Source organism: Zonotrichia albicollis, chromosome 5, assembly GCF_047830755.1.
Source record: "Zonotrichia albicollis isolate bZonAlb1 chromosome 5, bZonAlb1.hap1, whole genome shotgun sequence".
Lineage (NCBI taxonomy): Eukaryota > Metazoa > Chordata > Aves > Passeriformes > Passerellidae > Zonotrichia > Zonotrichia albicollis.
Genome location: NC_133823.1, coordinates 358,348 through 373,281, shown reverse-complemented (window position 1 = coordinate 373,281; position 14,934 = coordinate 358,348). Strand labels below are relative to the sequence as shown.

At 40.3% G+C, this 14,934-nt stretch overlaps 1 protein-coding gene across 7 annotated transcripts in view; it reads left to right on the top strand.

The window, feature by feature from the left end:
* TACC3 (transforming acidic coiled-coil containing protein 3) overlaps positions 1-14,934 on the top strand; it is a 21,310-nt gene extending 6,376 nt beyond the window's left edge. For 2 of the 7 annotated variants that reach the window (XM_074540462.1, XM_074540467.1), the window contains exons 4-16: positions 1,862-2,929; positions 4,058-4,157; positions 4,583-4,778; positions 5,747-5,793; positions 6,625-6,758; positions 7,371-7,488; positions 8,176-8,325; positions 10,544-10,620; positions 10,711-10,754; positions 11,622-11,782; positions 13,120-13,226; positions 13,432-13,552; positions 14,761-14,934. In XM_074540462.1, the coding sequence (XP_074396563.1) occupies positions 1,862-2,929; positions 4,058-4,157; positions 4,583-4,778; positions 5,747-5,793; positions 6,625-6,758; positions 7,371-7,488; positions 8,176-8,325; positions 10,544-10,620; positions 10,711-10,754; positions 11,622-11,782; positions 13,120-13,226; positions 13,432-13,552; positions 14,761-14,826 (2,389 nt within the window). In that variant the 3' untranslated portion in view covers positions 14,827-14,934. Of the gene's footprint in view, positions 1-753; positions 859-1,861; positions 2,930-4,057; positions 4,158-4,582; positions 4,779-5,746; positions 5,794-6,624; positions 6,759-7,370; positions 7,489-8,175; positions 8,326-10,543; positions 10,621-10,710; positions 10,755-11,621; positions 11,783-13,119; positions 13,227-13,431; positions 13,553-14,760 lie in introns of those variants that run through there. The other 5 variants (XM_074540468.1, XM_074540465.1, XM_074540463.1 and 2 more) reach the window with 5 other exon arrangements.

The window sequence follows — 14,934 nt, the reverse complement described above, 5'->3', positions numbered from 1 at the left end:
TTGACACCTTGAGCCAGGGGATATGAAGATTTTCTTTAATCTAGCAGCACAAAGTGAATATACCATCAGTCACAAGTGTAAACATGTTTATGTGCCTTTATAGTCTAGCAGCCTGAGTCTCAAAGTGGCTCATAGTAGCTGTTTGTAGAAGAGCATAAAATCTGTAATGTTTCAATTTGGGGGAGTCGTGACAATATTAAATGCAAATTTTGTTACTGCCTTTTAGCCCCCCTTTAAACTAGTATAGGTGTCTGACACCTGTAATTCCCACCAGCAAGAAGTTTCAGGTCTTAATTTTGCCTTCTGCAAGCAAATACACCTTTTTATTTATTTTTAACTACCCAGCACTTTCATTTGATCCCTGTTGTTGTTGTTGGAAGGGGGAGAACAGCAAAAAGATGGCAACACTTCAATGTTTATGTGTTTGCTTCAACTGTTTATTTCCATGTACAGTCTAGTTCAGAAAGCTATTTCTGAACTAATCACCACAACTAAATAATGTTATGGTATTTATGCCCCAAATTCATTGCTTGCACAAATAAACAAAGACTTGGTACTTATGAAGCTCAAGTGAGTTTGAAGGATCAACACCGAATTGTTTTAGTTAGGGCACGATTGTGTCAATGCACTGCTTGTGCTGAACATGCCCTCTCTAGTTTTAAAATGTGGGGATTTGTTTGTAACAAATCGGTGAAAAGGCTCCGTGTTGCTGAACGGGGTCACTTTGGACTGACGTTCCGAGCAGGTGTCTCGCTCCTGCCTGGCATTTATGAGGTTAAACGCTGAAGGAAAGTGGGAGGGACCCGAGTAGTCGCAGCCTGGGGCTGAGCTATTGCTGGGAAGAGGTGCTCAAACCGGGTGAGAACAACTTCTTCAGCTCTTATCTCCCGCCTCTGCTTTCGAGTTTAGCAAAGTGGAGTTTCTAGTGAATGCCTTTTAATCATGTTCTGTTCTGCAGCAGATAAGGATGGCATATAGAAATAATAACTTTGTGGAGGGACAAAACAATGGGAGGAAATCCTCTTTCAGGAAGTAATGGCGTAACTCTCTGTAGTCTGAGGCTAAGCTTTCAGAAGTTGTGTGGAGTTTGGGGAAATAAAGTGGGCAGCAGTAACTTGTAGAATATTCAGCAATAGTGAGTACATAAACACTGTAACCTGTATCTTGCCCTAGAAAATCTTGCACCTTCTCTTACCAGAGAAGTGTTTTCTTGTGTATTGCTCTGCTTGTCACATCTGCTGTTGTACAGAATGTAGAGTGCCTGAAGTTCAGGGTCTGGTTTTGTGTGTAGGCCCTCCAAAATCAAATGGTGGTGCATGTTTTCGGGGGGGAAATACTTCCCAGAATGTCCAGACAGAGTAATGACTAGTGTGGGAGGACCTGAATCATGACTTTGTTTGGTCCCAGACTTGAGTCTATCATGACTCAGATGAATCTGCATGAAGATGGTACCACAAGCTGTGTTTGTGTTTGAGCTGCTGACTGTCAGTAGCTCTCCTAAGCAGTGTTTCACTGCCTAGTGAAAGGGCAGTGTCCAAATGGCAATGTCCAAATGCTGTGCTGAGTGCAGCAGTGTCCAGGGATGACTGGCATAAGGTATCAAGGCTGTGTAGAACAGGTAGCTTAAGAGCACTGGTTAACTTTAGGGGTTGATCTCCCTATGTCTCATAAGTACCAGAGCTCTTAAGCCTTGGATGTTTAGGTGACAGCTGAATCTTTGCTGTTTTATTTTGCTGTCAGCTGTCATTGCAAAAAAAAAAAAAAAAACCAAACTCATTACTCTGACCATGCAAATCTACTTGTGCAAATTTTTCTAATTTCAAACTATGCCTGCAAAGTAACTGTCTTTTTTTTAATGCAGCACATGTCAACAAAAGCCTGCAGCTGAAACAAGCCATACACAAATGCCAGAGAAGGTCAGTGTGGCTGCTTACCCAGATGATGAGATGCCAGTGAAGAGTCGAGGTTCCTACAATCTTGATTTTGATAACTTAAATGACATCAATCCTTTTCAAAGTTCAGTACAGTTGCCTCATTCTCCTGGAAATCTGCAAAAGTCTCCTGTAAAAGTATCCAGCAGCTCTGAGAAAACCACTGAAAAAAGTAATGATTCTCTTCTGCGGGACGCTGCAGCTCCTTTTGCTTCAACCACAGCAAGTACAGAGTGTTTAAGCGAAGACAAAGCTCTCATCTCTGGAAAAGAATCTGCACTGGGTGAGCTGGAGTCTAACAAATCCAAGGTGTCACCTAAGCAAGCAGTTGGTGAATCTGAGCAGCGTGTGAAGTGTGCTTCCACAGATGCAAGCCAAGCTGATAATTCAGTGGTATTAGCAGAGGCACCTACACCTCCTGTGCAATCACCTGGCAGCTTAGGGCCCAGTAGTTCTGATGTGAGCAACTCTCTCAAAACTGGGGAATCAAAACTTCAGGATGTTTCAGTGGCAGAACAAGCCTCTGCACAAGAGTCAAAGCCTGATGAAGAGCTAAGTGTCTCTACAGAGAAACCTGCAGAAAAGCCTGATGTCACCAAGGCTGGACCAGTAAAACTGGAATTTGACTTTGATAATACCACTGCTAGAAAACCACCTCCTAAGAAGCTAGGTAAAAGACCTGGAATTAAGCCACCTTCCAAAAAAGTTCCTATTACCAAAACAAAACCAGAGAATACTGAAGAGCAAAATAAAAGTAATGTAGAGGATGAAATCCCTATTCCTAAAGCATCTTATCAGTTTGACTGGGATAAACTTGATGATCCAAACTTCAATCCATTTGGAGGAGGCTCTAAAATCTCCACCTCACCCAGCCCTCAGAAAGTTTGCCTGCCAGAGGAACTGGAGAGTGCCTCACCAAGAAAGGAACCTCTTCCAGTGGAGCAGGATAACAGGCCAAGTACCTGTGAAACGCCTGAGAAAGAAGAACGCAAAAATCTGTAAGTGAATCTGTGGCTGAATGCAGGAGCACCTTGAATTCATGTGAGCAAAGTTAGATAGTATCTAAAATGAGTCCATTCCTGCTTCTTAGACAGTATCCCTCCCAGGCTGGCACAGTCTGTTGTAACCTGTAACACAATTAATGTTGCAACAGGAAAGTTCATAATTGGGGAAGGAAACTCCTGAGATGACTATCTTTAGGCAAAAGGTGTTCTTAAGTCTGGGAGAATGGGAGAGAACAGGCTTAGGTGGAAAGAGCATTGTTCAAGAGGTGCTTTCCCCGCTTCTCCAAGATTAAAGTGTGGAGAATCAGACTGCTACTGTCTGTAAATAAAACGGGGAAGTAGGCAGCAGTGTTGTGCATGGTGCAGCATGGGAAGGGATCAGGCAGTTTTGTTCTCTGCTGAACTCTGCTGTTTCTTCTGTGCATGTTCTTTGTATCTAAATGCTATCTCTAGTAAAAAGATCTGGTTCTGAAGCTGCATTTTTCTTGGCAGCACGCAGACTTTTTACTTGGTGATGGAATATGCTGTTAACTTTCCTAGAAAGTCCAGTTATTAATGTTGCTATAGACAGTCAGGTGCTTGCCAGAACTAGACTGGCACAAATTGTTCATTTGACAGAAGTGTTTGCACTCTTGCTCCCTGTGTAACATGATCAGTTAGTGTTTACCAAGGTGAAAAGTTTACTTACTGCTGACAGCATAAGTGGAGCATTGGACTTCCTTAATGAAGTTCAAACCAATAATCACAACTTTGCCATGGAATGGGGAGCAGGCTGCTTGTAATTCTGTTCTTAATTAAACAAAGAGCCTATCTTTAACTTAAAAAAAGCAATGGGCCTAACAAATGAAAATAAGAGAGCAGTGTTAAGTGAATAGAAATAAATGATGCTGCTGTGACTTTCTGCTTCCCAGGAAACATTACTTCTCATGGTGGGAGAGCTTTCTGTCACCTAAGTTGTCACCAGGCAAGACAGTGAATTTACATACCCACCATCTTTAAACTTTCCTGTGCTGTTGCAGTAGAATCTCTCAAAGAAGCTACCTTTGTTCAGTTCATCTGATAATACAGAATGTGAACTGTGTTATGTAAATATTGATATTTTTGTTTGTTTGTTTTCTTTAGGGAAATTGTTGAGCAGAGTGTGGTAGAAGATGTGCCAAAAGTTCAAGGAGAGAAGCCGGGATGTCGAGCAGAAACTGAACTTCCAGGAAAAAGAGAAGTGGTAAGGCATAGGAAAGACAGACAGATCTTACAAAGTTGTTCCATGAAACAGAATTCTCTGGCTTAAAACTTAATCTTATGAAAGCTTTTTCTGATATTTTGTCTGAGAATTAGTGGGTTTTTGCATCTTCAGCAGCTCTAGAAGGAATGCCAGCTGTGCAGACCTGTGCAAATTGGTACCTTGGTATTTAGTATCTTTTTTGATCAGCAATTGCATGTAAGGACAAACATAAAGGTGTGGCTTCTAGAAAAGTGGCTCCTGAGCTGTGCTCACCGCTGGTAGTTTAATTTTTATGCCTGTGAATTCTTGTTTTTTTATACTGGCTACCCAGTTAGTTTATGACAAACCAATTAGATCATTAAAATTATTCTCATTGCATTTAAAAATAATTATTTTAACAATTAAAAGGATTTTGTTTTTCTTAGCAGCAGAAGCAAATAAGCCCATCTAAAAGATCTCCAGCTAAGGTTGCTTCCTCTCAACATAATTTGGTCTCTACTGACAGCGGAAAAAAGTCAATGTCTGCAGAAGAAATTAAACCTAGTTCCCCTGGAATTGAAGGCACAGCAAATGAGACAGCTGGTGCTGAACCTGAAGAGCTCTTCAGACCATCATCAGAAGGTAAGGGCGTTTCTTTTAGACAGACTGAAAATGTATTGTTTCAGTGTATAGATGATTTTCTACTTAAGTTCTATTATGGATAGTATTTTCTCTCATTTTGCCTTCTGAAAGGACTCCAGACCCCACGAAGACTAGCAGTGCTGGGAAATGTATCTAAGCCTATTTCTAACTTCCTCTGGTTTAAGCTAAGTTGAGAAAGCTGGCTATTAGAATTCAGTGGTCTGTGAGGATCAAATTTAGGCTGGTACAAAAGCTGTCTTTTTATCAGTGGCAGTTTCTGGGCTGAAAAATTGCTCCCTTAAAATAATTCCTGGTGTTAAGGGCTTTGTAAACTGAGAGCTTGAGAGCTGTACACCTGTGTTTGTGAGACTTGTAGGTTACTGCAGGCCTTACACCACAGTATGAAACCAGGAGTGCTGAGTGATCTTCCTGACAAGGATGCTTGTCTTGAGAGCTTCCTACATGGCTGTGATTTAACTACTTGCAAGGGCTATTCCTGGTAGGAGCATTGTGTGGAAGGATAAGCAAACGGTTTGGCTGCAGTGCACTCTGTCATTTAACCTTCACACTGGAGTGGAATCACTGATTTGGGAAATGGTTATAACTTATCCTTCAAATCTGAGCTGTGTGCTAATTTTAGTGGTGAGATTGACAATCTTGCTCTTTCGTGGGGCCTTGTGTGTAACAGAATATCGGAGTTGTTGCTTTAGCTGTAGAACAACAGTCCTTCAACTGTGCGTTAAACCCTATGTGTTCCTACAAGTGCTTGGGAACAAATGGAAGTTCTAAGTTTGCATAGCTTAGAGATCTTTGCTTTTTTCAGGTCTGGATAGAAAGTCATTTTAACCAATGAAGAGCTAGAAGTTGAGACTGAGAGCAGGGGTTTTATGCACATGTGTTTGTTTGTGTCTGTGCTAGAACAATTTGGCAGTATTGCATCTTCATTGTATTGTTTCTTCATTTTCCAGTTTTTGGAATGGGCATAGACTATCTGGAACAGTTTGGGTCTTCATCAGTAAGTATGATGTTAAATATTTTGTTTACCTTCCTGTCAGTGTGGTGAGGAAAGCAAAGATGAAAGTGTCAAGCCTTAAATGTTTTAATGAATTAACTTCACTTGGAATTGTCCACAGAAATTGTCAGGTATTCCAAAGGAATGTGATGACAAGGCTGGGGAAGGGGTGATGGTGCAAGGAAATGTAGTTATAAGCAATTTAACTAAAAATCAAAGGTCTCTGGCTGTCAGTGTGCAGAGGTGTTATTTTTCTTTTATAGCACTGAAACTGAGGTGAATGATGTTTCACTTCTGGCCAAAACTGCTAGAAGATGATGCTTTAAAAGTGCAGGATCATTGTTTTAGAAAGTTTTTCTAAGCTCTTTTGCTTTACAGCCAGTTTCAGAAAATCTGTCTCTAAGTGAGGCTTGTCATGTTTTAATTAGTTTAGTTATTCTTACTATTACTCTGGACCCAAGCAGGAGAATATCTGAGCAGTGAATGCACTGAATTGAAGTTGATTTAGTCATGCTGTGTTTGTCCATATGATTTATAAGTGAAGAGAAAATGGCATACACTGTTTTTTCAGCTTATAATACTATTTCCCTGTGCCTTCTGGTTGGGAATAGTTCATTAATGTTTGCTCTTTTGATTCAGTCTGTGAGCAGATTGAGCTCTCTTCATATGACATAAGGACTTAGGCATGTGGGCATGGAGTTCTCTTATGTAATTTTCCTCCTGAGAACAGTGCTCTGGCCACTGAAGAATAGGCTCACCCACTCTTCAGAGGATTATTTGTGTGTTTGAGCTCTGAAGCAGATCTGTCAGTTTATGCCTCTTTCCCGCCTTCAGTTCAAAGAATCAGCCTTGAGGAAACAGTCGCTGTATTTGAAGTTTGACCCTCTGTTGAGAGACAGTCCAAGAAAACCAGTTTATGGTACTATTGAATTAAGTGAGAGTATCATCACAGCTCCATCTCAGCCTGGGTAGGTATTGACTTTACATAAAATCAGAGTTGTTTAGCTTGGAAAAGATTTTTCAGATTGTCAAGTCCAACAGTTAACCCAGCATTGCGAAGTTCCCCACTGAACCATGTCCCCAAGTGCAACATCCACACATCTCTTAAATAACTGCAGGTCTGGTGACTTGCCTGTTCCAATGGTTGACCACCCTTTCAGTGAAGAATTTCCCCTAATATCCCATCTAAACCTCCCCTGGTGCAATTTGAGGCTGTTCTTTCATCCAGACTTGTTCCTTGGGAGACCGACCCTCATGTCACTACAAACTCCCTTCAGGTTGTAGAGAGTGAGAAGGTTCCCCTGAGCCTCCTTTTCTCCAGGCTGAGCCCCCTGAGTTGTTCCTCATAAGGTTTGTGCTCCAGACCCTTCCCCAGCTCTGTGCCCTCCTCTGGACATGCTCCAGCACCTCATGACCTTATAGTGAGAGGCCTGAAAGGGAACACAGGATTCAAGGTGTGGCTTCACCAGTGCTGGGTACAGGGAGACAATCACTGCCCAGCCTCTGGACTGACTGCTGCTGGTACAGGAGCTTTGCAAAGAAAGACAGCACTTGAATTTAATGGTGTTATGTTTGTTCATTTTTAGGCCTGTTGCTGATTTAAGTACAGTGCCTGAGGAAGCTGGAAGGCCTCTAGTGAGTCTTGAGAGTGAAGAAAAACCAGAAGGACTAGATCTTCTGGGGACATGTACAACTTCTGTAAGGGTGTCTGGAATGCTATCAGGCTTCATGTTGATAGTTTAGGAAGGGGATAGACTAGGTTCTGAATTTACGACTTAGGCGGGTATTTTAGGGATTGCAGAATCTGATAAATGTTTACTTAAATGGTTGTTTTAAATCAGGTTGGATACTCATTTATATTGAAGTTGAACTTTGTGATGAACATTTTAAGTATTAAAAGTATTTTTTGTGGAAGCTGATGCCATTGCACACGGTCTAAGGGAATTTGAGCTCTTTTTAAGAATGCTCTAGTCAAGCAATCCTTTTAAATGCAAGTCAAGCTTCAAAAGGCAAGCTGTTTTGTAATTGCATTCGTGGGATGAAGAGCACTTAGGTGAAGCTGTATGCTCTTGCAGCTATGGTTTACAGCTTGAACAGATTTGCCTGCAGCAGCTCATCCTGAAATGATCTCTTGCTTGTGAGGAACAGCATGATGTCATGTGCTTTCTCTGATAGGTGTAATTGGTGGATAGTGGTTTTGGTTCTACCTTTTAGGTATTTCTTAGAGCTATGTGGTCAGCTTCAAGGTAAGAAAGTTTTATGCTAAAAGTTGTGCAGGTATCTGGTGTGTTTGAGTTACACTGACTTCAAATAACATGCATGCACCTAATCAGTGGTATGACAGGAAGAATCTGTTTAAACTTTGCATTTTTCTTTTCTTTACAGGCTGATCCCCTAATTCCAGACTCCCTGAGTAATGATGTTCCTCCAGTCCCTTTTGCTACTTCTACAAACACTGCTGTGGATGCTATTATAGAGGTGCTAAAATATAGCCAGAAAGACATGGATGCAGCTATTGAACTGGTGAAGAGAGAGGTATGGTGGCCCTTCCAAAGGAGAACTTGGCATAGCCTTGGAAGGTTCTTTTGATTGGATTATCTGGGATAAGTGTTTCTCATCGTACTTGACATGAGTATCTCATTCCGAAAAGCTTGCTGTGGACTTGATGGGTGCTGTAGGTATAGAACTTTCTAGAGCTAGCACTTAGGGATATAGGACAAGCTTCATTATTAGTCAGGTTCTGCCTTATATCTACTCACTATTAGAAGGCACCTGTTATCAGATGGGATAGTTAGGCTTAATATCAGTGATCTGGATACTTCTTACTCAAGAAGCAGGAATACATTTTGATGCCAATGGAAGAGAGTGACTTATGTAACTTCCCTAAGAAAAGATAAAGCTGTAGTGCCAGTTCAGTGCTATGTCAGTTCTTTTCTTGTGGGACCTGAATGCATAAGAGCATGTCCAGCTGAGAAAGTGAAGGTGAGGTCTGGAGCTCACTCCAGAGGATAACAACATTAGTGAAGGAGGGAAGAAGTAGTTGGTAAGATTTTAAGCCTGTTCTGTAATTGCAGAAATTGCCTTTAAAAGCCCATCTTCTGACTGGTGCAAGAAGACTTATATATCCACGTACTTCAACAACTGGAGTACTTGATTCATTATGACTTCTGAGATATGTTACCTTACAAACACTAAATAATGTAAGAGGAGCATTTGAGCATAAATATCCTTAAAGCTACTTGTATCACTTCAGCAAAAGATGGAGCTTCCAAAATTCCTGACTGCTGTACTGCAGGCAGTGGCATTAGGGGCACCAAACAAAGATGACCTGTGATTATTTGCTGCTTAAGTTCTTCTTTTGTTTTAGAGTGCAGAAATAGTGGCTTTTGTAGGAATAACTTTTACTTTGTGTCATTTAGGAGGTGACTTTCACTCAGTATATTGTCTAGTACAGCAAAATGAATGTAGCTTTGACAGGGGACAGCTTTTATTGCATTGATCTAAAACTAAGAACATATATAATAGCGGGGGGTTAAGCTTGTAATATCAGTAAAGTGCTGCTCTTTCATGTTGGAAAGAACTACTTTAAACCTGCACACACTGTTGTAGGTGTGACTGGATGACTCCAGCTGTGTCACTTAAATAAAAATGCCCGGAATATCAACCTGAAAGGAAGACAGGCTGACTTTTTTTTTTTTTCTATCTGTGAAACAATTCAGGAATAGGAGGAAAGTGAAAATCCATTTTCCTTCTTGGCAAATACAGCACTTGGGGAAGCCTGCTTTTTTGGGGTCTACTGAACCTGTTTTGAGCTTGCAAGTGCCAGTTTCCAATTTGTTTCCATTTTCACATACCTTTGCTTTTGTAATATTTTTTCCTAGCTTAGCTATCACTACTTGTCTTAATAGAACTTTCTATTTCTGCTAGTATTCTGCTTCCTGTCACCTGAAATATTGCAATCTATTTAAAATTAGATTGCTCTATAATACGGAAAAATCAGTGTACTACAGTTTACTGTGTAGTTTTGTGACAAAACCAGCAAACTAGCAATAATCATGTGCTTCTACTTTCTCTTTTATTTTTTTGAATTCCAGGTTATTTTATGTATTTTGAGCCTCTTGTCTTTGAAGGCCTCCCACAGTGCAGTTAGCTCTGTGGTTACAGCTCTTAACTTGTTACGGAGCTTGCACAAAGTGTTTAGCAAAGAGTATTTGTGCTGCTTAATTCTATTACTGTGAGCTCTGCTTTAGTTTAGCTATCATTATTCTCAAATGAATTGAGGCATCTTTTCATCCTCCCCCTTTCCACTTTGCCTAATTTAGTGTTGAGTAAAAGCTACTGCAAACAGCATTTTGGTCTTGAACAGGCTTCTGGTGTTTGTTCTCTCATGTGTTAATATTAGCAGGTTTGTGAAGTGCTTTTTTTTCTGCCCTGTAAATAAGGGAAATGTGTGTCACTTGCCAGAATGTTCCTTGGTCCATTGTGTTCTCTCAGAGGTTATAGCTGAGTTGACTCTGATCTTGCCACTTGACAAGATACTAGCAATGTGCTGGGAATCATATATGCAAAATCTATGTATTAATCTAAATTTTATTTGAGTCAAGTTTGTAATACCAATTTTGATTGTGTTAAGAAATTAGAACTTATTTCTCTCTCTGTATTAATTTCAAGTTGCCCTTCAGACTGTTTTTAGTATCAAATCTTTTATCTCTTGTTGTGCAAAAAGTAAAGGCTTACCTTTTCACCCTCAAAGGTTCAAGAGAAAGAGCTGGAGATTGAGAAATGGAATCAGAAGTATAATAAGCTTCATACGGAGTACAAAGAAATGGGGTATGAATCTGTCCTGACTTTTATATCTACTTAGTTATTCCAGATGCTTTTTCTAATGTATGTTCAACTTTTCTTTTTCATGGTTTTTAGAAAAATAGTTGCTGAATTTGAACTGACAATTACACAAATTATGGGTAAGTTCCATATTTACGCTTGGCGTGCCTTGGGGGGCTGGGACATAAGGTTTAAGACAAGATAGACTCACAATTTTATGCATATCCATAGACATGATATCACTTGATAGGTAATGATGACTTTTTGAATCAGGCATGAACACAACTTTTTCTGATTCTTCACTGGAGCTGTTGGTTTTTTCAAACTGGCAGATCCAGTTGTCAGCACTCTGTGTTTAATTGTTCATTCTCTGGCATCATTTAAGTGGCAAGGTATCACTAGAAGTTGTTGCTGGAGGATTTGGCCTTTTGCTTTAGTCAAGTTTGTGGCTTCAAAACTAGGAAAGACATCCACTGAAGCTCTTGTATAGTTCACTTTCTTAGCTCAAAGCTGAATTAGGCACATCTGAGCCAGCTTTTCTGTGCTCCTCTAAGGCCATGGGAAACAGCTTGGCTGTACTAACCCAAACATCTTCTGAAAGTCTGCTGTGCTAGTCTGACTTGTTATCCCAGTCTCCTCCAGATCTTCCAGCTGTTGTGTATGTTTAATGAAAAATATTTTTGGATCCTTGCTTGTATCACAACATTCAAGGCTCCTGTAACAGTAGACTCTAGTGGAGCAGGAGAAAAAAATGCTTTTGGCAAGCACATGGTCATGGTGTTGAATGGCTTTAAGTTTGGTGTGAGGCAATATGTAACAAAGATACAAAGACTTCTTGAGAGCACAGACATGGTGTCCTTACAGGGTTAGGGTTGGGGTTACAGGTGAGAGGCCAGGTTATGAAACCTTCCTAAGGGGAAGAATTGAAGGTGTGGGGTTACTGGCTGTACTATGGAACTGGTTTTATGCTAAAGCAATAACTATCATGGGTTAACTCCACTCTCTAGAGGATGCTCAGAAGCAGAAGGAAGCCTCAAGGAAAGAAATACAGAAGCTGATGGAAGAGAAGCAGCAAGCTATTTCAGATCTGAACTCTATGGAGAAGTCCTTCTCTGAAATCTTCAAACGACTTGAGAAACAGAAAGAGGTGTTAGAGGGTTACCATAAAGTAAGATGATTTAATGCAAATAATACCCTTCACTAAATCTCATTTGTTTTGGGAGAGGAAATGGTGTCATTTCTAAAGCAGCCATTAATTAGGTAGTGTAAGGACTACCTGTAAAACCAGGTGCTAAGTTGTTTATTTAAAGATTATTAAAAAACTAATTTGTTGTATTTAGTGACTGACTTAAAGTAAGATAATATCTTAGAAGGCAAAGTTTCTTCAAACAGAAGTGAGCTGTTTTCTTGCTGCAGCACATCTCTTTTGCTAATCATAGAGACTCTCATGTGGCAGCTGCTGCATAAGAGCAGCTTGTTTTCCCTACACCATGTTGAATGGATGCTGGAGAGGATGTGCAATTATAAGTCAGAATAATAGGTTATTAGGTGCTCCCTACTAAGATGCTTATGGCTTTTTTCTAAAGCTAAAGTCAAGCCTTTGTTCTGCAGCTTCTTCAGAGGCTGGAGGAAAGAAGGTAGCGAGGATAAGCTATGGTTTCTTACTCCATGAAATGCATGAAAATTGATTCAGTTGGTGCTTTAAAAAGTGCCTTCAGATTTTTTTCATTCAATTATCTTTAATGTCCCTGTTTACTAAAAAACTCAGAAACTAATCCCTTAGAAGTTTCATGCTAGTCTAGGTTTTAGAAACAGGTATAGTGTCTGTTAAAACTTCAGTTTCTTCTTTGCTAGCATGGCAGGCTTCCTTCATCTTGTGTCCCTTCCCTCTCCACCCTAAGTTCAGAAGCCCTTTCTTTGGCACAGAGATAAACATTGCTTGGAAACACAATTACTAAATTCGAGACCTGCAATTAGTAGAGTCTTAGCAATTGTTTCAAACATTTCCAGCTTCCTACAATGGCTAATAAAATATGTTCATAGTGTGAGCTATGGAGTTACCAGGGTAACATTCTTGCTGTTAGTGTTGGATTTCTTTACGTCATGGTCCAAAGCCTGAATCTTTCTGTGGGTTCTTTGGTGAAGTTGGATTTCTAGCTATTCTTGTGGCAATTGTAACTTAATACAAAGCTGATTTTAAAAAAATTGGAGCAAACCAAACAAAACCAATCAGTGACTGTTGTTTTAGTTGGCCTTCTTTACTAGAGTTTGCTACTGAATAATTTGTTGGGGGCAAATATGATGAATAAATGTTTGCAAGGTTAAGATAGTTGAAAGGAAGCAGTTTAGTCCATATAGGCATGTGGGATTTAATAGTTGTTTCTGGAACTGCAGTGAGCAAATACTGCCCCTCAGGTGTAGTCAAATAACCCCATTGTCAAGTGGGGAAACTCCTCCCTCTACTAGCTTAAACAACTAACTGAACTTCTTTGGGTTTTGGGTCAGAATGAAGAAGTTCTGAAGAAATGTGTAGAAGATTACTCGGCTAGAATTAAAAAAGAGGAGCAGAGATACCAGGCGCTGAAAGCCCATGCTGAAGAAAAGCTGCAGCAGTAAGTACTATGTAAAAAAGCCAGGTACCAGGAATGGCACACACAGTTTTCACAGTAGCTGCAGAATGTGGTTCAATAGTGCCAAAACCTGGCTTAAATATACTTCATCTAGTAATTAATCTCAAGTACAAGCATCTAGTGTGATTCTGAGAGTTCTGCTGTGCTGTCTGAGGGGAATGTAAACACCATGTTGTGCCTGTTTCAGGGCCAATGAGGAAATTGCCCAGGTCCGCAGCAAAGCCAAGTCCGAGACTGCAGCACTGCAAGCCACTCTGCGCAAGGAGCAGATGAGGATCCAGTCTCTGGAGAGGATCCTGGAACAAAAGGTCAGTCACAGCACCGTGGGTGAGTCTGCCCAAGCTATTGCCTTGGCCTAAGAACTCCCTGGTGTCAGGGCTAGGAGGAGCCTTGCTGGCTGTGCTGGTTGGGATGGCTGCTCTCCTGCTAGGCTTTGGGAAATTACCATTGAGACCTGATATAAGTGTCATGTCAGGACTTGTCTGTATGTTTAGATTCTTTTGGAGCACAAGGTTCATTTCCAAACCAGTCTGGGCTCCTGTGTCAGGAGGTTACTGAAGAGGTGGTGATTACAGTTATATATGGTGCAGAGCACAATCTGGGAGTAAATTTGAATAACTGTCTGCCTCAGCTTGTTCATGAGCATGACTTGTAAGCTGTTAGCACATATTTAACTGCATGTGACTCACGTGTTGTTCAGGCCATTAGTCCTTGCACTTCATATTGTTTCATATTGAATAGGTGAAGTCTCAGAATGTTTTGTGAAGGCATATCCTTTGTTGGAACCCTTCAAAGGAACAAGCTTTCTGAAGATTAAAAGTCACTACTGGAAGTGCATGCTCTTAGTTTTACTGTATTTTTGTTGCTGCCAGTATTGAAGACTCAGAAATTGATAATGCTGACAGATTCCTGTTATGGAAAAAACCCATACTTGTGAGTCTTCAGGTTTATGGCTGAAGTTTGCATAGCAGAGGAAACAGTAGGCCTGTAACTGGAGAGATGAGACAAAGCATTTAACACAGAACTAGGTTTGGTCTTGTCATAAATACAGTAACACTATAAGAGTTCTTATTGAAATGGTTTAACTGTTCCATAAGAAATGGAAATTTCTACAAACTGGAAGTTTTCACATGTCAGTAAAAGTATCAAGGCATCATTTTACAGAGTCCTTCTTATGAAGATTAGAATCTAAATTGTCCATGTCCTCAGTTTTGGTGTACCTAACAAAGGCTGAGCCCCAAAAGCCTTGTTTCCCTGGATCAGTTGGTCTCCATGTGTTATGGGAATGTCTCTGGAAGAAGCAGAAACAGTATACTGGATTTCATTTCTCATTTCCTGAGACTCCTAAGGATGCCATGGGATCTTTGGCATTGTAGACTCTCCTTTACATTAAATTTGCATGAGCCACTATCATGTAAATGAACTTCCTATTGCATGTACTGGCAAATGGGACTCACTACAAGGTTCTAGCATAGCTTGGACATACCTGAAACTCACTCTTTTCTTTCTTCCACAGACTAAAGAAAATGATGAATTAACAAAAATCTGTGATGACTTGATCCTGAAGATGGAAAAAAATTGATAACTGTCTTGTAAATATGTTTATTTTCTCTGACTTGCTGTCTTGTGTGTTTATTCACTTTTTTTAATGTATGTGGGGAAAAAATAAAGTTCTTGATTCACACTTCGA